This window comes from Schistocerca piceifrons, chromosome 3, assembly GCF_021461385.2.
Source record: "Schistocerca piceifrons isolate TAMUIC-IGC-003096 chromosome 3, iqSchPice1.1, whole genome shotgun sequence".
Classification (NCBI taxonomy): domain Eukaryota; kingdom Metazoa; phylum Arthropoda; class Insecta; order Orthoptera; family Acrididae; genus Schistocerca; species Schistocerca piceifrons.
The window spans coordinates 807,732,315-807,759,427 of NC_060140.1; the positions used below are offsets into that span (position 1 = coordinate 807,732,315).

The following is a 27,113-nucleotide window of genomic DNA, read 5'->3' on the forward strand; positions in this document are numbered from 1 at the left end:
TAACCTAGCTCGGTTGTTCGGGTAACCTCCACCCATAATAATTCACAGGAACTATCCACTTCTACTTCACTACAGGATAAGCTACTACTAACAGCGACGAACACTCCACCACCGGTTGCATGCAATCTATCCTTTCTAAACACCGTCTGTACCTTTGTAAAAATTTCGGCAGAATTTATCTCCGGCTTCAGCCAGCTTTCTGTACCTATAACGATTTCAGCTTCGGTGCTTTCTATCAGTGCTTGAAGTTCCGGTACTTTACCAACGCAGCTTCGACAGTTTACAATCACAATACCGATTGCTGCTTCGTCCCCGCATGTCCTGACTTTGCCCCGCACCCGTTGAGGCTGTTGCCCTTTCTGTACTTGCCCAAGGCCATCTAACCTAAAAAACTGCCCAGCCCACGCCACACAACCCCTGCTACCCGTGTAGCCGCTTGTTGCGTGTAGTGGACTCCTGACCTATCCAGCGGAACCCCACCACCCTATGGCGCAAGTCGAGGAATCTGCAGCCCATACGGTCGCAGAACCGTCTCAGCCTCTGATTCAGACCCTCCACTCGGCTCTGTACCAAAGGTCCGCAGTCAGTCCTGTCGACGATGCTGCAGATGGTAAGCTCTGCTTTCATCCCGCTAGCGAGACTGGCAGTCTTCACCAAATCAGATAGCCGCCGGAAGCCAGAGAGGATTTCCTCGGATCCATAGCGGCACACATCATTGGTGCCGACATGAGCGACCACCTGCAGATGGGTGCACCCTGTACCCTTCATGGCATCCGGAAGGACCCTATCCACATCTGGAATGACTCCCCCCGGTATGCATACTGAGTGCACATTGGTTTTCTTCCCCTCTCTTGCTGCCATATCCCTAAGGGGCCCCATTACGCGCCTGACATTGGAGCTCCCAATTACCAGTAAGCCCACCCTCTGCGACTGCCCGGATCTTGCAGACTGAGGGGCAACCTCTGGAACAGGACAAGCAGCCATGTCAGGCCGAAGATCAGTATCAGCCTGAGACAGAGCCTGAAACCGGTTCGTCAGACAAACTGGAGAGGCCTTCCGTTCAGCCCTCCGGAATGTCTTTCGACCCCTGCCACACCTTGAGACGACCTCCCACTCTACCACAGGTGAGGGATCAGCCTCAATGCGGGCAGTATCCCGGGCAACCACAGTCTTAGTCCGATCGGGGGATGCGTGGGACGAGCTGGCCGTCCCCGACAAACCCCCATCCGGAACCCCACAGTGATGCCCATTGGCAACAGCCTCAAGCAGTGTGACCGAAGCCAACACTGCCTGAAGCTGGGAGCGAAGGGATGCCAACTCAGCCTGCATCCGAACACAGCAGTTGCAGTCCCTATCCATGCTAAAAACTGTTGTGCAAAGAACGTCTGAACTAATCTACAGAGAGCGCAAACAAATCGACACAAAATTTAAACGGTTATTAAAATACAAGATTGCCTAGTAAATGCAGTAATGCTGCTACTTGCGCACTGCTGACACACTGCTCGGCGGCGGAAGGAGACTACGCGATTTTACACTATTCAGGTACTAAAACGCGATGCTACAACTCTCAAATACTATAATACGCCCGAAATTTATGAATTAGACAATGCAAGTACCAAAAACACGCAAAGAAATTAAGAATTAAACTATGTAACAAATGAGTGAGCTAGGAGTATACGACTTGCTGCTGCGGCTGCTTATCCAACGGCGGCAGGGTGTATTCAATACTAACATCAATGTGGACAAAAGTGCATATAAACAGCCTACATTCCCCAACACTGGAGACAATCAATAGTAAAAGTGCTTTGTAAAGGGAAAGGAGACCTCAAGGACCCTAGCAAATATGGAGGCATAGCCCTACAAAACTTACCTTTCAAAGTGTTCACAAAAATAACAACAGAAAGAATAAAGCACACAATCAACAAACACCTCCCCGAAAGCCGAATGGGATTCAGGAAGGGAAAATCAACTCTGACTGGAATAGAACTCCTGCTAAAGAGCATATGGGAAGCCCTTTATTACAGACATAAGCTCTCTGTAGTATTTATAGACTTCACAAAAGCCTCTGACTTTATAAACAGAAAATTAATGACCAAAAATCTAGAGGAAACCCTAGAAGAAAACAACATATGGACATGAATCACAGGCACAATACTGTACTGCAATGAAATAAGGGTCTCACAGAACCTGTCCCTATTGGGGCTGATACTCCAATTAAACGGAGTACAGCAGGGAGACCCAGTGAGTTCTCTGTTATTTATCATTGAAGTACAAGGAATTGTAAGAATACCCCAAAGGGAGGGTGTAATCTCATATGCATATGCAGACGATATCGTAATACGCACAAAGCACATTGCAAAGCTACAAGACGCGACAAACGATATGGAAGATTGATGCATCGGACATGGTCTCGAAATAAATGTGGCGAAAACAGAAATGATGGTACTCTGAAATGGAGGAAGCATCTGCATCAGCTGAGATCTTCATATGGGAGAGAAAACTGAAGATTTTACCAGACTTCAAATACCTAGGGGTCACAATATAAACAACTCCAAATGTTTCACAAAACATCTAACAGAGAAAGCAATGCAAGCAATAATGGCAATCCATGAAATACAATAGAAACAGGAATGGCACTATTCAGAGCCAAATCTTCCCAATACTGAAGTACAGCACAGAAATTATCAGACTACAGCTTACAGTGAAAAACCTAACACCACTAGAAAGAACGAAGGAGACCTATACAAAGAAAGCAGTAGGACTGTCCAAAACAACATGATCCAGACTTGCATACCTGCTGGCGAGGGAACCCTTCCTCATAGAAGACCTACAGACAAACATGATGCTACCCAACAGCAGCGCTTGAGAAAGTCTACTTAAAATCTTGAAAGAAAAAAGGAAAGACATATCTCCAGAATTTTACAGCACAGGCACTATGGTTGACCCAACACAGACAAAGGAAAACTTTGAAATGAAATACGTGATCATCAGAATGGCAGTCCACGGTTTCCACCACCTTATTTGCAACAACACATCATCATGAACCAAAAGAAATGAGTGAGTGTGAACTGTGTCATCAAATATGCAAATGTTACCATATAGAGCTCTGTACCAAATGGACATAGTCAATAAGTGACTACAAAACACAATATGTAAAATTTCTAATTTCTTTTATCATCTTCATTGTACTTTGAATTTGTATGGCTATTTGGCTGCAATAAACTTATTATGTTGTATTCAGTATGATAGACAAACTTAAATCCACCAAGATGGAAACTGAAGCTGCACGCCAGATTATTTTGGCATGAAATGCATAAATGTATACTTGGATCCTTTCAACCACCAGATTCACTCTCAGATGTAACCAGAAACCTGAGATAAATCTCAGGTCCAAATCAACCCATCATCATTAGAGAAGACTTTAAACAACCAATAACTCATTCAACATATCACACATTTGTACGTAGTGGGTATGGCAAGACATTCTGACAAACAATAATACACGATTTCTCTAAGAACTAAGTAGAACAATTCATTTGGAAGCCTTCTCAGAGTGGAGATATGTTAAATCTAATAGCATCAAATAGACCTGACACCTTTGAGAATGCTGTTGTGGTAACAATAATTACCCTAAGCTTTTTTTTTCTTTTTTAACAAAGGAATTTCCAAAAGCACATGCCCAGATTAATTCTCGTGCCACTGCAGAGACGAGTGATGCAGAAGCAATATTAGTTTCAGTAGCGCAGAGACATCTGAGAGAGAGAGAGAGAGAGAGAGAGAGAGAGAGAGAGAGAGAGAGAGAGAGAGTGTGTGTGTGTGTGTGTGTGTGTGTGTGTGTGTGTGTGTGTGTGTGTGTGTTTACTAGCACTCAATGACAAGGTTATCAGTGTCCTTACACTTCTTAAGACCAACAAAAACTGTTATATATCAGGAGGAATCCTATAAAATGACACTCATGTGCTCACTCCCACCTCACTCGCATAACCACTCTATCCCACACACCTTAAGACAATGGAGAAAGGCTGAAAGATGCTATACCCAGGATTACAACGGAGAAAACAAACGAAGAGCTAAATGAAGGGCACAGGGAAATGTGACTGACTGACAATTTGCAAAAAGATAAGGGCGAGCCTGTTACCCCATTAATATGTTAAATAGATTTCCCTAAAACTGTCAGAAACAAGTTGGACAAATCACAAAACCTTACTTAAAATAGAGGGCAGATCTGGTGGCAAATTTGCCGTAGGTAAAGACCACACATTGAAGCATCCTTCTGCCAGAACAAGAAGGCATGTGTCAGAGGACTGTGGCCTATGTGAAGATGAGTGAGCACCATCTCATCCCATCTTCATGGCTGAAAGTAGGTACGCCACTGACCCTTAGTGGGCTTTAGGAGTCGCATCGTCTCTACCAGCCACTCTTTTTCCCTATGATGCACGAGTATGCACCTCAACAGTAGCATGCACAGGGCTGACACACTAAAATAACTGAGGATCACTACACGCCTCCTTGGTTGCTGCATCCATCTTTCTGTTTCCCCATAATACCCATGTGCCCTGGTATCCAAAAGAAAGGCACCTCCTTACCCAGCCATTGTTGCTGGAGGAGGGTGGCCTGGATATTCTGGACTACTTTATCCTCTGAGTACAAGTGTTGGAGAGAATGAAGGGCGCACACAGAATCTGAACAGACAAGGAATATAGCACTAAACACATCTCATCTGTTCCAGTGCTCACAAAATCGCTAAGATAGTAAAGTCTCGAGGCAGTCGGACCTTGATGACACAATCAAGAAAAAAAACAGGACAACCAAAATTCCTCAGTTTCGGCCCACCCATAAAGACAGCTGTGGAGTTATGGTGCTCATTTAAAATGTCATAAAATAACACATCAAAAACATATGCAGGAGTGCAATCTCTCCTGTACTGCACCAATTCTAAAATTACTCTGGGTCTCTGCAGTGACTGGGTGGAAGACTGTTAAAACCCTGGATTTGTGGTTGTACTTGCTCCACACCAAATGACTCCAGCACAGACCGCACGCAGATCACAAATGGCTTTGTTGCTCGTAGACGATTGGAGAAAAGCATTCCAAAGGTGGATGAGCAACGATATGGTATGCAGTTGAAGGCAGAGCTGCGAGGAACTTACGTATCTGACGCACCATGAGGAGCTGCCACCAGATAGTGAGTGGTGGTTCTCCAGCCTCAACAAAAAGAATGGGTACAGGGTTGGTCCCGTAAGCACCTATGGTCAGTGTAATCCCCTTCCAGCTAAGTAGAAATGGGGAATATCCCAAAGCTTGGAATTTGGATGGCTGTTACTTATATGGCTTCGTGCAGGAGATGCTCCAACAAATTAACCTCCGATTTAAAAACTTTTAATCACTTCCTGTGGTTTCAACAAACAATATCTCAGATGATAGCATTGCATTATAGCCATCATCTCTGAAGGCTACATACCTGTATCTATTTCTTGATTAATTATGTCTTTTGTATCTTTTATTATAATGCAGATGTTTGTCAGAACATCATATTCTCCACATTTCCACAGCAAATGAACAAAGCATCAATACCTCATACTTTGTCGTACTTGTGTATTTACTTAATGAACAGTATACCATTTTGACAGTAACTTCATTCAAATGTTGATGCAAGTGCTATTAAAAAATTTCACTAATTTAAAAGTGGTGAACCGCATTTATTAACTGACACCAAGATTGAAAAAAAGAACCAAAAGACGCTTCCATCAAGAAGGCATAAATAAATGTTTAAACAATATTTAAGGAAAATCTGTTGTCATTTACTGCAAGCACACTTGTGCAATAATGCTGGCTTGCTTATTTATGAACCAACTACTATCTATACTTATTGTAAATGATCTGAGTGTAACTGAATGTTTATGACTTTCTTTTATTTAAATATTGTTTGTAACAGATTAGTTTAGTTCCGGAAATGTCAACTTTAATCAGATCATGGCTGCAGAGCTTAAAGTTGATGCATTTTTTTGTGTTGATGGCCTTCAGGCAACGGAGAAGCAGATAGTTACAAAAGACCATGAGAGTGAAGAGGAGACTGGAACTTCACGAGTTCCAGGGGGTGATTTGGGACTTTTACGCAAGTTCCAGACCTGGTTGTGATAACAAGTAGTATTCAATCATGGAGACTGTTTGATTCTCAGCAGTGAACGGCTGCTAACATACTTTAACTTCTGAAGGGACTTAATATTTTAACAGGTCTGAAAGTGCTCCAGAATAGGACTAACTATTACCACTTGATTTATGGAACCGTGAATCGACATAGTATTTGTTACTATTCTTTGCATTGCCTGAATCATCATGTTGAACTCTCAACTGTTTTGAGCTGGTGAATGTTTATTGTAATTGTGATCACAAAATGGACTTAGGTTTCATGTATTTTCAATGACTATTCAGTTTGAGGATTTTGCTACCATTCTCTTAACACAATGAACATAATTTTACTGCATTCTAGGAGAGTATTTCTGGCTGTATTATACCTTATTATTGTAGGACGACTTTCCATTTATCTGAGATATCCTTTCTTGAATAATCATTTTTCAACATAATTCTCTGTCACCTACATCAGTTATTATAATTATAATAAAACCCTTTCTTAATTTATCTTCCATTTTACGCTTCTCTGTATTTTGTTAATTTCAAATTCTAGCCAATGCACAGACTATTTGGTAGCAGGATCACAGCTACAGGCTATTATTTGCAGAGCATGAAAGCAAATGGCACAGCTCGACCCTATCACTACACTGAGCTATTCCATTTAAATAGAACCACGCATAGCCCAAGTACCTAAAGTATGAGCAACTGCAGGTAAAGACGCAACTGGAATGCTCATATGGGATGCCATTTAGAAGAGCAACTACTCAGCTGCAGTAAGCACTAGGTACCATCACAGGTGGTGAAGCACTTTTAGAGCAAGGGGGAATGGAGGTGCTGCCTGGGTCTGGTGACGAGGCATCTAACTTCATGATGTCCTCTTCATCAGTCAGATGTGCCAGAACGACATCCGACAGCACCGGGGACAGCTGTTGACCTGAATGGCACGACCCTTTTTCAGTTCCCTGTCCCTTCAAGGATGACGGGGAAAGGGTGTATCGAGATGCACTCTGCTTTTCATGTGCCTTCTTGATGCTCACTGCAGAACTGTTGCTGGTCTTTTCTGTGGTAGCTGCCTAGACTGCTATATCTTTACTTGATTTGCTTTGGTTTGTAGAAGAGCAAGTAGAGATGCTGATGGTGAACAGTGATATGCTGGACGTCGTCTCTGTTGAAGCATCCACCTTAGTAACAGATTTCTGCACAATGGAAGCATACGAAGTGGCAAAGATGGAGGGGGTCACTTATTTCCTGAATTTTATGTTCCTCCACAAAAACACGGCAATCTTGGCTACAGACTGTATGGCTCCCAGAGCAGTTGACGCAGATCATCTGAGTTTGCAGTCAGTCCCAGCATCATAGACTGCCTTTCCACACTTCCCACAAGTCACTTCACCTCCACAACTCACCCCTGTATGACCAAAATGCCGGCATAGATTTGGTATATAAAGCCTAACTATAAGTTGGAGGAACCCTGCCATAAGATGTTCAAGCTACACTGGAGAACTGAAGGTGACAATGAAAGTGGCCATCTAAATTTCTCCATTATTCCTTCGTGTTCGTTGTTACACATCAAGTATCCCCACTGATGTCCATTCTTGTTTCAGCTCCGCAAAGTCCAAATCCATGATATCACAGCATATGACCACACCCTTGGTTGACTTGAGAGAAGTGTGCATCTCAACAACAATATCATACTCACCCAATTAATGTGATTTCTTGAGAACTTCCATTTGCTTGGATCGCTTAGTTTCAACCAAAATGGACCATTATGCAATCATTTAATAGATTTTAAGGTGCCAGCAAATTCTTCTAAGCCTTTACGGATATAGAAGGAGAAAACTTTTTCAAATGTCCTCTATCACCAGAAACACGAGCTATGTCTCCTTGAGTCCTTTTACTTAAGTCCAACTGATTCTTATTATCAGGAGGGCTAGCCTCCTTCAATCCTTTGGATGTATGGGTGTGAGTACTATAAGGCAGTACACCCATCCCACTAGGAAGAAGGAGAAGAAGAAGAAGAAGAAGAAGAGGAGGAGGAGGAGGAGGAGGAGGAGATTTCAAGGGTTCCATCTCAGTCCCACAAGCATGTAGTAAAATAAGGGTCCACTCCGACAGAGCCCCACGTGCCTGAGTAAGCCTTACACAACTGAGGTGTGTCAGGTTCCCCAGAGGTTGCCTGCTAACAGCTGTTCCACCTCAACATCCATGCATCCCATTGGTGCACAGCATACCTTGAGACCGAGAATTTTTTATAGAGGTTTTCACCATCATCGTAATCCCTGTGACATACAATGTTCCACTGCCGCCCCATATGGTGGTGTCTGAAGCACACCCAGAGCTTTTGGTAGTAACCATGACTCCAGGGCTTGATGGAACCCCTACGAGTTTCTACACAAATTTGGACCTGAGTTAATCCTTTTCTTAACCATAGTATATAGAATATCTCTCAAAGAAAAAACCACTGGTCACAACCATCTACAAGAAGGGTAGCAGAAGTTACCCTCAAGACTATTGTCTAATATCCTTGGCACATATTCTAACCTGAACTATATCATGAACAAAATTAAAATCGTGGAAACATTGCTCACGCAAAACCCAACTATCACGTTTCTCACGACATCCTGAAAGTCACGGTTCAACTCTATAAAGTGGATGCAGTGTTTCTTGACCTTCAACAAGCATTTGACTTAAAACCACAGTAAGGGCTATTAATGAAAGTATTATCATATGGGATATCAAATAAAATATGTGACTAGCTTGAGGATTTCTTTAAAGCGAAGATTTAGCATGTTATCTTGAACAGACAGTTACCCAAAGATGCAGAAGTAACATTAGGTGTGCTCCAGGGTAGCATGTTGGGATTATTGTTCATAATGTATATTAATGAACTAGCAGACAATATGAATAGTAACCTCAGACTTTCTGAGCCTGCTGCAGTTGTCAATAATGAATTTCTACCTGAAAAAAGCTGCATTAATACTCAGTCAGATCTTCAGATAATAAAGCTGTGCAAAGATTATAATTTTGTTTTAAATAATGAGAAATGTTAAATAATGGCACTTTAAAATATGCAACAATTATCATCCTACAACTAGAAAATAAATGTGGGAATTGGAATCATTCAACTCGTATACAACTTGGTGCAAAAGTTTGCACAAATATGAAATGTAATGATCACATAAGCGTAGGTAAAGCAGGTGACAAGACTTTGGCTCACTGACAGGAGATTCTGGGAAAATGCTGTGAGTCTACAAAGCAGATTATTTACAAAACACTTGTGTGACAAATTCTAAAATATAGCTCCAGGGTGTGGTAACTACAGCAAGAAATACTAACACAGGATGATTAAAATTTACAAATAAGAGAGGCACAAATTATCAAATGTTTATCTGACCCAAGGACATATTGAACAAACTAAACTTACACACACTTAATGACAGATGTCAAGCACACTATGAAAGCACACTGACTAAGTTTCAATAACTACTGTTCAGTAAGCAACATACTGCAGCCTCCTATGTATCACTGCTGTACAGACTAAAAAGACAAGGTTAAACTAATTACTTCACACAGAGCCATGGTCTGATATTGAGGTGCACCCAGAATGCTGATAGTCTTTAGCATCATTGCATCCGTCAAGACCTTATTTCATCAGAAAACTTGAGCAGATAACAGATCTTCCTCTGCAGAGGCTCATGTTACATTTCAAGTGTGTTGATACTTTGTTTTAACAAATTACATTACATTTCAGGCTTCATTTCAGCATGTGACATGTGACTGAAAGGCGATCTTTTCTTAAGTAGTGGATTACACTCTGTGGAAGTTAATATCACACCATCTCAGGTCTGGACACCGAAGCTCAACATGTTTCACGAAACCACTAGTAAAGACAAAATTGCTCCTTACTTTTGGTGTAGACCCTATACATCACCATGGTCAAAGATGTGTTTGTCCTGACTGTGTCATCTTTTTACCCAACTACATCACTGTCCCGCATTCTCCCACTAATACATACATTTTGTACTTGGTATGTCAACACCTAAAGAAGAACAGCGTGTCTCCTATATATTCTATGGTTGCTACATTTTTTTGATTCTTTTCTGTCATTGATATATTGTGTAGTATTCAAAAAAAATCTCACATCTTTTGTACCAGAAGAAAGGAGTTCAGAATGTTCCACGTTATTTGTTCTGTTGGTTACATTTTCCAACTAATGTGTAGCACTCTTTAGAACTGGAATGTGGGAAATTTACTTTGTATCTGGGAATTCACAAAACAGAATAACTTAAACCCACTTTACTGGTGAGCCACAAAGATGTACTAGTATGGGGGCTGCCTCTGAAGTATTTGTAGAAAGATATTGTTTTTGGTACAAATCATTTTATTACTTCACAAAATACTCACTTTTATACTTTATACACTTTTACATCATTCCCAATCTGATGTTGGCTTTTTAATGTGAGGAAAATTGCTGTCAATGCAATTTTTATTTGGCACAAGAGTAAAAGAAGAATCCACGAAGTGATAAACCACATGAATACAGGAACTGAGACGCTTAGTTCAATGTTTTTCTCTGTCAAACAATCAATTGTTTGGCATGCTATGAGAGAGCTGGCATTGTCATGATGAATAATGATGTGATCTTTTAGGTTATTTTCCTGATTTCATTTCCTGCATTCACTGTCATCTTTGATTCGCAGATGTACAATATATCAATGTTACATCTATTGTTAAATGTAGACCTGCCAGAAATTCAAGGCCATACATGACCTTACAGTCTCATATCAGGGTGAATATATTTCTGAACGTGAAGAACACCTAATAAAGAGCCTCACTGAACTTTATTAATATTTTAAGACATGGCAACTTCTTTATAAAACAGAAGTATGTCCTTCCCATCCCTCTAACCATCAAACATTAGCAAAGATCAGCCCACAGTTCATTCCTTTTGGCATATTTAAATAAGATAAGCCAAAATATCTTGATATCACATTAGAAAGAATGCTGACACACCATAAACATCTCTCCAACACAATTAAGAAGGTACAAACATGAGTGAACTTGGTGAGGAAAGCTGTCAAGTATTATATGGGGAGCAAATACATCTGTTCTCCATAGAGCATCCCACCATTTGTGTACTCTGCAGCAGAATATGCTCACAATTTTGGCTCCGCTCCACAGCATCTGTCAGCAGATTTCTAAAAATAAATCAATCTCTCTTGACAGAAACTTACTCTCACTGGTTAGCAAATGCTTCAAACCCAGAGGACCAGCATATGAAGGAGGTGTCCAAATGATCACTGGACACAACCAGGCCACTGTGTGGAAATAAGTGGCAAGCCACGAAGACCCACAACCACAAACCTATTGACAACCTAACTGTTAAAAGTTCTTTCATTCTCCCCATGCTCTATATGTGAATGGAATGGGAAAGTGTCCGAATAACTGGTAGATACCCTCTGCCTCGCACTTCACAGTAGTTTGCAGAGTATAAATGTAGATATACATGCAAAGGCAAAGTCACAAACATTCATCATCACAGGTGCATGTGGATACAGTTCAATAGATTGTGGACTGGAAGGGGAAGGAAGGAAGATTAGTGTTTAACATCCCCTCAACAATAAGGTCATCAGAGACAAATCACAAATCTGAATTTGCAATCAAGTTAAGCCTGAGAAGCTTCCTATCACAAAAATTGTGAAATTATCATGTGTGTTGTTGAAATATACTGATAACCTTTTCAGAATCTTTACTGAAAGGCAGTATCCTATCCAGTTCATCCATAAGCAGATATCTTATGTCATTTCCTCTGACACCAGTAAACTTGTTAAGCAGTGAGCAATCAGCACTCCTCTGATCACCCATCATCTCCCTGGCCTTGAAAAGCTCAATCATTTCCTCCACTAAGGCTTCGACTACTTCCCATCATGTCCTGGGATGCAGAATATCCTACACAAAATCCTACCCACGTCACCAAAAGTAGAGTTCCACTGCCCACCCGAGCTACAAAATGTGCTTGATATCCCTGTTTCAATCCTGCAACCCAGGAGTCATTCCCTTGTGGTCGACCCAGGTGCCAGCTGCAATCCCTCCCTCCCTCCCTCCCTCCAATGGCAATAAATAGACCTGACGTCTTCGACGATGTCTACAGTATAACTGATATCATTGACCATGAGGCAGTTGTGACAATAATGATGACGGAAGTACAGAGGACAACTGAAACAAGCAAAAAGATATATATGTTCAGTGAACTAGATAGAATAATCAGTAGAGTCCTATCCAAATGAGGAACTCTAAACTTTATGCATGGTGAAGGAGCATATATAGAGGAACTATAGCTCAAGTTTAAAAGAACAGTTGACCACACACTGGACAGATATGTACCCAATAAAACATTTCATAAGAAGAAGGAACCTCCATTGTACACAGTCACTTTAAAGAAACTTCTAAGGAAACAGATTACTGCATAATAAGTGTAAAAGTGTAGAGCTACAGATAGAGAAATGCAGAATGAAACATGTTTGGCTGCCAAGAGAGCACTGGATGATGTCTTCAATGACTAAGTGTCCAGTTCCTAATAAATGAGACAGGAACTGAAATTGAGGGTAGCTAATCAAAAGCCGAAATGCTTAACTCTGTTTTCAAATGCTCCTTTATAAAGGAAAACTCGGGACTATTGCGCCAATTTCATCCTCATACTACTGAAAATGCATTAGTGTCAGTGCTATTGAGAAACAGCTAAAATTGAAGAACGCTCCTGGGTCCAATGGAATCCTTATCACATTCTATACTGAATCTGTGGCTGACTTAGCCCCTCTTCTAACTACAATCACTCTTAGATCGCGCAAAAAGACTGTGTCCAGCTTGGAAAAAAGCACAGGTTACACCCGTCTACAAGGAGGGTAGTAGAAGTGATTCACAAACTACCATCCAGTATCCTTGACATCGATTTGTTGTAGTATCTTTTAACATATTCCGCGCTCAAACATAATGAGGTATCTTGAACAGAGTGATCTCCTCAATTCCAACCACCATGGATTCCAAAAACATCAATCATGTGATTCCTAACTTGCACTTTTCTCATAAGACATTCTTTGGATCAAAGAAATCAGGCAAATATTGTATTTTCTTTTTTCCAAAAAGCATCTGACTCAAAACCAGATCTAAACTTATTGTCAGAAGTATGCCGTTGGTGGGGAGGCTTGCATGCCTCAGCGATACAGATGGCCGTACCGTAGGTGCAACCACAATGGAGGGGTATCTGTTGAGAGGCCAGACAAACGTATGGTTCCTGAAGAGGGGCAGCAGCCTTTTCAGTAGTTGCAGGGGCAACAGTCTGGATGATTGACTGATCTGGCCTTGCAACATTAACCAAAACGGCCTTGCTGTGCTGGTACTGTGAACGGCTGAAAGCAAGGGGAAACTACGGCCGTAATTTTTCCCGAGGGCATGCAGCTTTACTGTATGGATAAATAATGATGGCGTCCTCTTGGGTAAAATATTCCGGGGGTAAAATAGTCCCCCATTCGGATCTCCGGGCGGGGACTACTCAGGAGGATGTCGTTATCAGGAAAAAGAAAACTGGCATTCTATGGATCGGAGCGTGGAATGTCAGATCCCTTAACCGGGCACGTAGATTAGAAAATTTAAAAAGGGAAATGGATAGGTTAAAGTTAGGTATAGTGGGAATTAGTGAAGTTCGGTGGCAGGAGGAACAAGACTTCTGGTCAGGTGAATACAGGGTTATAAACACACAATCAAATAGGAGTAATGCAGGAGTAGGTTTAATAATGAATAAAAAAATAGGTTTGCGAGTAAGCTACTACAAACAGCATAGTGAACGCATTATTGTGGCCAAGATAGACATGAAGCCCATGCCTATTACAGTAGTACAAGTTTATATGCCAACTAGCTCTGCAGATGATGAAGAAATTGAAGCAATGTATGACGAGATAATAGAAATTATACAGGTAGTGAAGGGAGACGAAAATTTAATAGTCATGGGTGACTGGAATTCGAGAGTAGGAACAGGGAGAGAAGGAAACATAGTAGGCGAATATGGATTGGGGCTAAGAACTGAAAGAGGAAGCCGCCTGGTAGAGTTCTGCACAGAGCATAACTTAATCATAGCTAACACTTGGTTCAAGAATCACGAAAGAAGGTTGTACACATGGAAGAATCATGGAGATACTAGAAGGTATCAGATAGATTATATAATGGTAAGACAGAGATTTAGGAACTAGGTTTTAAATTGTAAGACATTTCCAGGGGCAGATGTGGACTCTGACCACAATCTATTGGTTATGAACTGTAGATTAAAATTGAAGAAACTGCAAAAAGGTGGGAATTTAAGAAGATGGGACCTGGATAAACTGAAAGAATCAGAGGTTGTACAGAGTTTCAGGGAGAGCATAAGAGAACAATTGACAGGAATGGTGGAAAGAAGTACAGTAGAAGAAGAATGGGTAGCTCTGAGGGATGAAGTAGTGAAGGCAGCAGAGGATCAAGTAGGTAAAAACACGAGGGCTAGTAGAAATCCTTGGGTAACAGAAGAAATATTGAACTTAATTGACGAAAGGAGAAAATATAAAAATGCAGTAAGTGAAGCAGGCAAAAAGGAATACAAACGTCTCAAAAATGAGATCGACAGGAAGTGCAAAATGGCTAAGCAGGGATGGCTAGAGGACAAATGTAAGGATGTAGAGGCTTATCTCACTAGGGGTAAGATAGATACTGCCCACAGGAAAATTAAAGAGACCATTGGAGAAAAGAGAACCACTTGCATGAATATCAAGAGGTCAGATGGAAACCCAGTTCTAAGCAAAGAAGGGAAAGCAGAAAGGTGGAAGGAGTATATAGAGGGTCTATACAAGGGCGATGTACTTGAGGACAATATTATGGAAATGGAAGAGGATGTAGATGAAGATGAAATGGGAGATACGATACTGCGTGAAGAGTTTGACACAGCACTGAAAGACCTGCGTCGAAACAAGGCCCCGGGAGTAGACAACATCCCATTAGAACTACTGACAGCCTTGGGAGAGCCAGTCCTGACAAAACTCTACCATCTGGTGAGCAAGATGTATGAGACAGGTGAAATACCCTCAGACTTCAAGAAGAATATAATAATTCCAATCCCAAAGAAAGCAGGTGTTGACAGATGTGAAAATTATTGAACTATCAGTTTAATAAGTCACAGCTGCAAAATACTAACGCAAATTCTTTACAGACGAATGGAAAAACTGGTAGAAGCCGACCATGGGGAAGATCAGTTTGGATTCCGTAGAAATATAGGAACACGTGAGGCAATACTGACCTTACGACTTATCTTAGAAGCTAGATTAAGGAAAGGCAAACCTATGTTTCTAGCATTTGTAGACTTAGAGAAAGCTTTTGACAATGTTGGCTGGAATACTCTCTTTCAAATTCTAAAGGTGGCAGGGGTAAAATACAGGGAGCGAAAGGCTATTTACAATTTGTACAGAAACCAGATGGCAGTTATAGGAGTCGAGGGGCACGAAAAGGAAGCAGTGGTTGGGAAGGGAGTGAGACAGGGTTGTAGCCTCTCCCCGATGTTATTCAATCTGTATATTGAGCAAGCAGTAAAGGGAACAAAAGAAAAGTTCGGAGTAGGTATTAAAATCCATGGAGAAGAAATAAAAACGTTGAGGTTCGCCGATGACATTGCAATTCTATCAGAGACAGCAAAGGACTTGTAAGAGCAGTTGAATGGAATGGACAGTGTCTTGAAAGGAGGATATAAGATGAACATCAACAAAAGCAAAACGAGGATAATGGAATGTAGTCAAATTAAATCGGGTGATGCTAAGGGAATTAGCTTGGGAAATGAGACACTTAAAGTAGTAAAGGAGTTTTGCTATTTGGGGAGCAAAATAACTGATGATGGCCGAAGAAGAGAGCATATAAAATGTAGACTGGCAATGACAAGGAAAGCGTTTCTGAAGAAGAGAAATTTGTTAACATCGAGTATAGATTTAAGTGTCAGGAAGTCGTTTCTGAAAGTATTTGTATGGAGTGTAGTTTGGACAAGAAGAGAATAGAAGCTTTTGAAATGTGGTTGTACAGAAGAATGCTGAAGATTAGATGGGTAGATCACGTAACTAATGATGAAGTATTGAATAGAATTGGGGAGAAGAGGAGTATGTGGCACAACTTGACAAAAAGAAGGGACCGGTTAGTAGGACATGTTCTGAGGCATCAAGGGATCACAAATTTAGCATTGGAGGGCAGTGTGGAGGATAAAAATCATAGAAGGAGACCAAGAGATGAATACACTAAGCAGATTCAGGAGGATGTGGGTTTCAGTAAGTACTGGGAGATGAAGAAGCTTGCACAGGATAGGGTAGCATGGAGAGCTGCATCAAACCAGTCTCAGGACTGAAGACCACAACAACAACAACAACAACATGGTCATATCAGGTATCAAGTGAAATTTGTGACTGGATTGAGGACTTTTTGGTAGGAAGGATGCCGCATGTTATCTCAGATGGAGAGCCATCGTCAGTTGTAGAAATAACTTCGGGTGTGCCTCACGGAAGTGAGTTGGGACCCTTGCTGTTCATTTTGTATGTTAATGATCTTCCAGACAACATTAACAGCACAATCAGACTTTTTGCAGACAATGCAGTTATCTAAAATGAAGTACTATCTGAAAAAAGTTGCATAAATATTCAGTCTGATCTTGATAAGATTTCAAAGTGGTGCAAAGATTGGCAACTTGCTTTAAATGTTCAGAAATATAAAACTGTGCACTTCACAAGATGAAAAAACGTAGTATCCTATGACTACAATACCAATGAGTCACTGTTGGAATTGGCCAACTCATTTGGAAAGAGGTGGGAGGCAGGGACGTGGTTGGGATAAAATGCCCAGAGGCTCACGGGAGAGTGGGGAGCCATCCGGGCTAGCTGTTGGTGCAGGTAGAGGCAGATGGATGGGCACATGATTTCACAGGCTTGGGCATGAGATAGCAGCACACAACTACCTAACATAAACTGGATGGGGATACTGGAATTAGGAGAAATAATGATTTAATATATCAACAAAAATAATGAATTTTTGAATATATAATGTAACTGGACAGATAAATATGTACTCACCAAGTGGTGATGGGAGTACACACACATATACAGGTTACGAAAATCTGCAAGATTTCTGGCAGAAATGTTGAAGGGGAAGGAAGAGGGATGAAGAAATAGGTCTGACGAGGCTTATGAAATGGGGAGAGTTTGGGAATGTCACCCACAACCCTGTGTCAGAGGAGACGCGCCAGATGTTATGAGAAGAAAAGACTATTTTGTTGTATCATATAGTTCACTTTCCTGGTGAAAAATTCTCACCCACTCGTTATCTCTTGTTTACCCTTGTCTTTTCTCAAGATTTTCATATGAATTTCTCTACTATTTTCTGACTGTATTCCTTGCATGTCTTCCTTTTTTCTCTCCCTTTACCCCATCTGCCTCTCTTTTTGCCACTCCCACCCCTGTAATATGCCAAATCCTCCTCTCTTGCCATGCTTAATCCCATCACATACTATAATTTCTCCTTTTCTAAAGGATGCTTTTGCACTATCAAAACTAAGATTTCATATTCTCTTTCTGGCTAGCGGCTTGTTCCTGGGAGTTAAAGATCAGTCTTTCCTTCTCATCCCATCTGGTAAGTTTCTCCTGAGCCACGGTTCCACACTTTTCCCATTTCCTAGACCACAGCAGTCCTTTTTCATCACTGCCTCCGAAAACTTGCAAATTTCCTTAACATTCATGTGTGTGTGTGCTCCTGTCACTGCTTGGTCAATAGTTCTTTTTCCCTTCTTATCTATCCAGTTATATTATATTTCCAGAAATAATGGTTTGCACTTTATCATCCCTTACACAACAAATTAATTTTGTTGCAACTTCATATTGCCACAATATGCATGGATTGGAATTTGAATATAAGTATGACTACAAAGGTCATACTATCATCTCTCATTGTAATATAAAGAAATAAATTTACCATATACTGCAAAATGTGGTAAATGTATTTCTTTAGACTACTAAGAGAAATGAAAGTACAAAGATTCCTGGTGCAGTGCACTTAGCTTTTCACTCTTATTAACTCATGCATGATGTTTAAGCAGTAATCTATGTCCTTCATATTACCCTGTATTACACCTTTAAGCTCCCAGATTTTCAAGTCTCATGTGATGTAGACCCTAAGAATCAGTCTTTCCTTCTTATCCCATCCATTAAGTCTCCCCTGACCTGCAGTTCTGGATGACTTTCCCAAAATCTACCCCTTTTTCCTAGACCTCTCCCATCCTTTTCCTTCATCCCTTCCCCTTCAACCTTTCTTCCTGAAGAAGGTGCCACTGGCTCCAAAAACTTGCCTACTTATAACTGTGTGTGTGTGTGTGTGTGTGTGTGTGTGTGTGTGTGTGTGTGTGTGTGTGTTTTCTGCTGCCATTTGGTGAGTAGATTTTTTTATCTATCCAATTAAATTATTTTGCCTATTACCTTTTGTAGTCATACTTGCAACTGAATTCCAGTCTGTGCACAGTGTGAAGATAGGAAGCTGTGCTCACAATTTCTTGTGTAGTGAGAGATCAAATACAAACCATTGTTTTTGTATACCATGCCAATTAATGAAGGAATCAGAAGATGGTTTTTGAGTTGATAGTGGCAGGTGTGGGTGTGCTCAATAAGGGGCATTTTAAAGTCATTGTGAAACTAACCAACAATTAACATCCCTCCAAGAGAGTGACATAATGACACATTAAACCAAAGGAGCTGCATGAATCAAATTCTCTGTCTTAAAATTGAACATTTACAACATTAATTTGTTTTATGCTGTTGTTAATCTTAAGGCAATCATTCCCATTTCTGTATCTCTCAGGTAACCACTTTATATAAAACTGCATTTATTAGGAAAGCATGGTTACCTTCAGTTTAGAATTTAGAACCTTGTCAATGATGTCACTCAAGATGCAGTACAAGCTCAAATAGGACAAGACAATGCTGGAAAATGGTTGTATTCTTATGAAAGAAATCATCACAGCAATCACCTAAACTAATTTAGGGAAAATACTGATATTGATAAGGCATTAAATCCCTGCTCTTCCTGACTACAAGTCCGATGTCCTAAGCCCCTTACTTGGTGTCAGTGTGAAGGAGCAAAGTGATTAACACATCACTTTCTCAGACAAAGTTAGGATTTAAACTACAGCTTCTCAGTTGTCCTCAAGAGGCATAGTCCACTTTGTTAAATTCCTCCCTACCAAGGAAAAACGCTGGGCAGTATAGGGAATCAAATCTAGTACAGCAAAATGAAGACCTGGGCAGAGTGGCAGCACAATTTTCCTTATGCCCAAGAAGCAAGGAGTAATAACAAAAGTGTACACTCCAGTACTATTATAAGTGGAGCACTGTATATATTACACACTTGTACACCAGTTCCCAACATGATGCAACAGCTGAACACTGGCAAGCATCCCCCCCCCCCTTTTCTTGATAATACTACTTGCGCACTGTCACTGTGAAATGTTTACTATCTACAGTGTAATGCATATGAGTCAATGTTTTGCCTAAATAAAATACTGACCACTTTACCTGTGATGTTTTTCCCCGTAAGAGTCTAATGGTGCTTATATTTTCTGAACCTGTGTTGCCTCATTTGCAAGAAGCGGCAAAACTGCTTGTTCTTATGTATGAGCAGTAATTAACTGAATACCATTTTCATCAACAATAATACTGATTGTAAGATATTTCTAAATTCTCTATACAATTAACTCTCAAAATTGTATAAACATTTGGAATGTCATTAATATCAACCCATACTGGCAGAATTTGTAATTTTTAAACTGTGCCTGAGCATGCATATTTTACCAGAATACATAGTTAAAAGGTTATATTCTAAGCAAAAATTCAATACAGACAGTGCTCCAACATCCCTGATACTGGCAGATGACTTGCTGTATTAATATGGACTGTGGCCGATCTGTGTTGGCACCCACAATATAAGAAATGGTGAAGTACTCAATGTAAACAACAAAAATCTAATGTCAACATATTCCTAAAAGTAAAAGAAGAAAAAAAAAGAAAGAAAGAAAGAAAAAAACACTGAAGATGTCAAAACTGTGGTGAAACATATTTAGGGATTAAACAAAACAAAAAATTGTGTTCTCGCAAGAAGGCGATCCTCTCATTACCATTCATGTCTCTAAAGCATAAGAAAGCATTAGCTCTAACTTACTCCTCTGCATTATAAAACTCTGCTGCTGGTAATATTTTGGTGACAAATTTGCCCTTCTTGCCTTTCTTCTCTTCCTCTTCTTTAAAACTTTTCTCAGCTGTCTGCTTTTGATCATCATCATGATAAAATATTAAGGATGTATACTGCAGAGAATAAAGTAAAATTATTATCTCATTGCAACTGCTAGAACAATAATTATAAGCTAACATAAATGAATTTTAAAATATCAGTACCAACCTGTTTCGTGGCTCTGTAAGTAGGATCATGGTTTTTCCAAAACTCTTCAAGTAATTTTTCAAAGGAAATTTCATTTGGGTCATAGTCAATATCAATACACTCTGTGTGATCTCCACTGTGAAAACAAATTTGTACAATTATCAAAATACTTGGAAAATAACAGTTTCAAAAGCCTCTTTGGCAAAGAGAAAAGGGGATCTTACAGATCTCTATATGTGGGGTTTATTTTTGTGCCTCCAGAATATCCCACTCTTGTTCTTATAACACCTTTCAGTGTACCATAGAGGGTGTCAGGGCCCCAAAAACAGCCCATTCCAAACGTTGCCTTCTTTACAGGAACATCGATATCATGGAGTATGTTTGCCGCTGCCATTGCCTGGAACATACAAATATCGTCACTGTTAAAGTTTGTAACATCTTTGAAAATTTCTCAATTTCTATGGAAAAAAGAAATCTAGAAATGAGATGGTTCCATGTTCCAGTTATCATATTCAAATGCATGTCATGATTTAGTCTTTAAGCTGTACAAAATATTGCATAAACAATTTTAAAAACATTTGTTACGTCTACATGCTGGTCATTAGAGGTTTGCAATACACTATTTGTTTCTCTTCTCGGGTTCCTCTATGGTATAAACATATGTGTTAGAGAGGAACAACATTAGCCTACAAATTGGAAAAATGTCTATTGTCTGTCCAACATGTGCCTTAACTGCTTTGGTATGGTCTCATTGTACTAAGTATACTCCTGATTCAGATATATGCTTATAGACAAGTTTAATACACTGTGGCACAATTAATGCTATACAAAATTATGTACAGGAAAGAAGAAAGAAAGAAAGGAAGGTCATGGTTGATTTCGATCAACACTGAGTTCATTAGACACAGAGCCCAAGTTCAGAATGTTTTAAGGATGGTGAAGCAAACTGGCTGCGCCCTTTCAAAGGAATCGTGGAATTTATGGGGAGCGGTTTAGGAAAATCATGGAAAATCTATATCTGAATGGTCAGATGTGGATTACCACAGTTGCCGTCCTGTATGCGAGTTCAGTGTGTTAACCACTGCGCCACCTCACTCGGTAATTATGTTTTGGAACTATTGTATTTAAGAATATACAACCTGTGTATCTTAGTAAGAAGTGCAATTTTGCATTAACACCTGGACTCAATATATAAATAAACTATGGCAAAAAAGTTTTGAAACTACACTGGAAAGACAATAAATTTAAAAAAGAATTAATGTTTTCATGCTTCTGCAACATGTTTCACTGATGCAATAAAAGAAACAACATGAACTACTGCTTCTTCAAAGGAAGAATCTTGTTAAAATAAGCTAAGAGCTGAAATGTTTACCTGGAACTACCTCTATCATTAATACTTTGGGTATCTGCAGCATCATAAAATAAACCTATTACTTCAATCATTATTTAAAGGTATGGTTTTTACATCAGGTACACAAAAACTCTTAACAGTAATCCCAATAACCCACTTAAGGCATAAGCAAATTATGATAGAATAATAAGTACACTGAGTATATGGTGTATCAAAAGGGCTCTTCGCTCATACACAACAAACATTTGTACAAAGGAGCTCTCTATTAACTTGAAAATTTTTGTAACATAATACAGTTGCTTTGTGAATTAATCTGGAGCGTTGTGCTATATCATTTGTACTATGCTGGGCAATATGTCTACACTTACAAATTAGGAGCTATGAAATAGGCATCCAGTTTCTTTTAACTGCAAGGTTTCTCCATCAAAACGGGTGACACAGTAAAAATACTTTTAACACAACAGGAACAGGAACTTAGCTTCCTGTATGTGGCAGCGACAGTAAAATTCTATAAATATCATTTTACTTAACTTAATGTTGTAACAGTTCCGCATCTGTAACCACCATCTTCCTGGATTTGCGAAATTAATGGATAGACACTGGAATTAACTTTGGTTCCAGCTAGCAATAACAATTGTGGAGTTTTCTCGTCATGGCACCATGTTACCAGTATAGGCTACACTACCAGTAAATCGTGCGCTGATGAACTTTGTCGCATGTTTACAACCACAACGCTGTCACTTAACAATTTTAATACAGCTGCTGCACAAGGCGGTTACATGTAATCACTTACACCAAGAAATATTTTATCTCAAATTGCTTCATGGAATTGTTGAAGAACTCACTGAGGATGATAACCGTTGACCCATTGTAAACAGTGGAATGAACAATCTGCACTGAATCCACTGCAAATGGCTTAGCATGCCCGCTCAGTGCTGTTCGACTTTCTGTTGAGCGACGATGACTCTCCCTTCCTCCGGAACGAAAGTGGCGCTCTACATAGCTTACGTCTGTGTTCTGAATGCGTAATCATTGAACATTTATAGAAATACTAGTCATGTACCTTTTTAAACAAGTTAGTCTTCAACAACCTCCTCCTCGCACTGTGTCAAGTGACACGCTTCCGCCTTCGCTTCGTTTTAAATTCTGTCAGTCGGAGCTTAGCAACTGTGAGTTTCGAACGCAATTCTGACGCAACTCCGCTGATAACAACGCTCAGCATGGCTATCACAATTTTAAAATGAGTTTGCTATTATGTAACTGTTAAAAAGCAATCAGAGAAACAAAATTAATCTTAAATGTGTTGCCAGTTTACGTCCTACCAAATAGGTTCTTGGTGACCCTGTAACGTAGTTACCAACAAACATTCCAATGGTTTGAGCTTCAATCCTTATCGGAACCTAATATTTTTTATTGTGACTTACCACTTATTTCACTCATTTCCACAATTTGTAAAAGTCAAAACTGCAAATTTGCAACGTGGTTTGGAGTCCACGTCGAACTCTAGGTCCTCTAAACCCTGTAATTCAAAGGCAGGAGAAAATGGGGGCACACTATCCCCAATAGGAGCACTCCTAACACTGCAATGTGCGAAACAACCTTCATGTATAGGACGTGTTTACATATTTGACAAATGTTGTAAGTAAATTCATAAACTATATAACGAAAGAGTGATCGTTGTGGACATCAAGACAGCCTAAACCGGGGAAAACTGACACCAGTAAGACGCAAATAGAAGTGGCTCATATTTTCTGTTGATTATATCTCTCCGGGACGTTTTGATTTAATATAGGTTCAAGAGTTCGAATACTTGAAGTCAACTACTGAAGCAAGAACAAGAGGAGCGAGCAGACGCATGAGATTTCTATCGCGTACTGCTTTTAGCTACAGCTCATTCAATCAGCTAAATATATTACTCAATTATTTGTAAATATCACCACCATACAATATCAAAATGATATTCTCTGTCGGATATTCTGGCTTTGATATTATAACAGGCTAATTTTTATCGATTAAATATCTGTTGTATCGTTGCTTCATTTTCATTCGTCTTTTTTCTTGTAAAAACAAATGAGTCACCTTCGAGTCTTTCAGTCTCGCCCGCTCTTCTCCGCCTTAAAAATGAGACATACCTGCCCTGTATCCATCGTTATTTGCGCAACTGCATTTTTATGTTTCAACTGTTCATTCCGACTGTGAAGCCAAGTTGTGATGCGATGACTATGCAACATCTGCGTACTATTACATGATTAAGTAATTCATTTATTTAAGAGCCTGTAGTCCTATTTGTTTTAAATACGAAGTGCTACAATTTCACACAGTCGCACATCACGCAATTTAATGCTATCCAACAGCGAATTCTGTGCCCGTATTCATCTTAAGGTGCGTTTACACTGTGATTTGTATCGGCACATGTATGAGATACATGTATATATGCGACTTAAAGCCCGGTCCACACGCAACGATCTGTCTGCGCAGACATCGGCGCAGATGTCTGTACATGCAAAAGATCGCTGCAAATGTGGTGTGTTCACACGACACAAACCCCAATCTACTACTCGCCCGCCATCTGTCGGTGTAGAAAAGAAATATCGGTGGCAAGCGACTACGCTCCCCGAAAACGTCAAAATTTAATTCAGTTATTTTGAAAAATAGAAATGGAGGAAGTTCTGTTGTGGTCTGTGTTCACAACTTGTGTTGCAAAAAACATTCAGACCAACCGCAGGAAACAGAGAAAGCGGTCAAAATGGTGCAGACAGTGGCTGCTAAAGCGAAAGCAGTTTTGTCACGTAAATTTACTGCGAGAGTTGCAGGGCGAACCTGTTTTGTTTTACATAACCTCGTGTTCCATTTCCTCGCACATTGGCACTCCAATTTCATCTTCAATTGTACTCCTGCTTGGTCTTGGCGTTTCTTGATCACTAAGAAAGCCAAGTAGATCAAAATACCATAATGTTGGCTGGTATACTTGATCTACTCCTACACCAGATCTTCTAGATTTCTGAACTTTGGATAACTCTTTTCGGTAAACAGTTCGCTGACAGACTAATTTACTTGACTTGCCTTCATGAACTCATCTTTCAGGAAAGCGTAAATAGCTTCACATGTGTTGGGTATTATTTCACTCAATGCTTGTTTCGATATTGCAGATGAATTCATTGAAATATACAGAAACCACCTATGTTTGTGGAAGATTAAAAGTAAAGAATATAGTGACCGAGACAAAAAGACAGCAGCATACAATGCTCTAATTGAAAAATTGCGGGCAGTTGGCGCCTCGGCAAACAGAGAAACGGTAATAAAAAAATAATTTCGTTGCGAACTGGCGAAATTATTTGCGGATGGATGTCGAAACTTATAATTATCTCTTAAAGCATGTAACCCCTCATATTATGAGAAAAATACTTGTATGAGAAGGGAAATTTCTCCTCATGAACGCCTGGCAGTAACATTAAGATTCCTAGCAACAGGAAGGAGCTACAATGATTTGGAATTTTCATCTGCAATATCGAAACAAGCATTGAGTGAAATAATACCCAACACATGTGAAGCTATTTACGCTTTCCTGAAAGATGAGTTCATGAAGGCAAGTCAAGTAAATTAGTCTGTCAGCGAACTGTTTACCGAAAAGAGTTATCCAAAGTTCAGAAATCTAGAAGATCTGGTGTAGGAGTAGATCAAGTATACCAGCAAACGTTATGGTATTTTGATCTACTTGGCTTTCTTAGTGATCAAGAAACGCCAAGACCAAGCAGGAGTACAATTGAAGATGAAATTGGAGTGCCAATGTGCGAGGAAATGGAACACGAGGTTATGTAAAACAAAACAGGTTCGCCCTGCAACTCTCGCAGTAAATTTACGTGACAAAACTGCTTTCGCTTTAGCAGCCACTGTCTGCACCATTTTGACCGCTTTCTCTGTTTCCTGCGGTTGGTCTGAATGTTTTTTGCAACACAAGTTGTGAACACAGACCACAACAGAACTTCCTCCATTTCTATTTTTCAAAATAACTGAATTAAATTTTGACGTTTTCGGGGAGCGTAGTCGCTTGCCACTGATATTTCTTTTCTACACCGACAGATGGCGGGCGAGTAGTAGATTGGGGTTTGTGTCGTGTGAACACACCACATTTGCAGCGATCTTTTGCATGTACAGACATCTGCGCCGATGTCTGCGCAGACAGATCGTTGCGTGTGGACCGGGCTTTAGCGACATGTATCGCGACTTGTATGAGTTGACAAGTATCAACCTCATAAATGTATGAGCGTGCGTTTACACTGGTTGATTTGTATCACTGTACGATGGCTTCCGACGACGATTTGGAAGATTTCACATTTTTATGTGCTGGTACACTTGCTCTTTTGGAAGATGATAGGAAGAAAAGGCGGAGGAAGCGTAGATGGTGGCAGAGAGAGTTTCTTCGCAAACGCGCTACTCACGGAGCTCACGTTCAGGAATTAACGCTACAGAATGGCGCATATTTTAGAAATTATGTTAGGATGAGTGTGGAGGATTTCCGCGGTTTGTTATCTCTTGTGGCTCCTCTTGTGTCCAAAACCAACACAAACTTTCAGGAAGCGATTCCACCAGAGGATCAGTTGGCAGTAACACTCCGTTTTTTGGCCGCTGGGGATTCCTTTTCGACGTTAATGTACCTGCATAGAATATCAAAAAAGTGCCCTATGCAACATTATTCTTCGTGTTTGCGAGGCCAGTGCAAGTTTTATCCCAAGAAGTGAAGGTAGAAGTTTTGTATATATCAGAGTATGTAATACATTATATAATTTTTTCATGCATCTGGCACGTATATCAATTTTTTGCTATTATTCCGGCGGCCTCGCGTGATAATGTTGCCAACGGATGCTAATGCTGACAATCGTGTGTGAGACGTTGGCATTAGCAATCGCGCGACAATGCAAATGTTTTGTCATGAAATCTTCGTTTTACAATGGCAATTACTTGTAACGAGCGGACGAGGGTACATACAAGTTACTGTCAACCAGGAACAGCAGCACCAATTTTCTACCGCGTCGTTGATGTTGCCAACATAACCACGTGAGGCTGCTGGAATAGGAACTAAAATTTTAACGGCACATACATTTTGCACCATAAATTTCTCAAATTTTGCTGAAATGAGTTAGCTTTTAGTTCTTTGGAACGACTGC

General features: G+C 40.2%; 1 protein-coding gene across 6 annotated transcripts in view; it reads right to left on the reverse strand.

The window, feature by feature from the left end:
- LOC124787984 (peptide methionine sulfoxide reductase) overlaps positions 1-24,376 on the reverse strand; it is a 28,921-nt gene extending 4,545 nt beyond the window's left edge. The window contains exons 1-4 of one of the 6 annotated variants that reach the window (XM_047255009.1): positions 24,081-24,376; positions 20,822-20,994; positions 20,619-20,733; positions 20,382-20,524 (exon numbers count right to left, since the gene is read on the reverse strand). In XM_047255009.1, coding sequence (XP_047110965.1) covers positions 20,382-20,524; positions 20,619-20,733; positions 20,822-20,994; positions 24,081-24,179 — 530 coding nt within the window. In that variant the 5' untranslated portion in view covers positions 24,180-24,376. Of the gene's footprint in view, positions 1-20,381; positions 20,525-20,618; positions 20,734-20,821; positions 20,995-22,316; positions 22,418-22,741; positions 22,974-23,011; positions 23,166-23,372; positions 23,619-24,080 lie in introns of those variants that run through there. The other 5 variants (XM_047255010.1, XM_047255012.1, XM_047255011.1 and 2 more) reach the window with 5 other exon arrangements.
- Between the last annotated feature and the right edge of the window lie 2,737 nt (positions 24,377-27,113).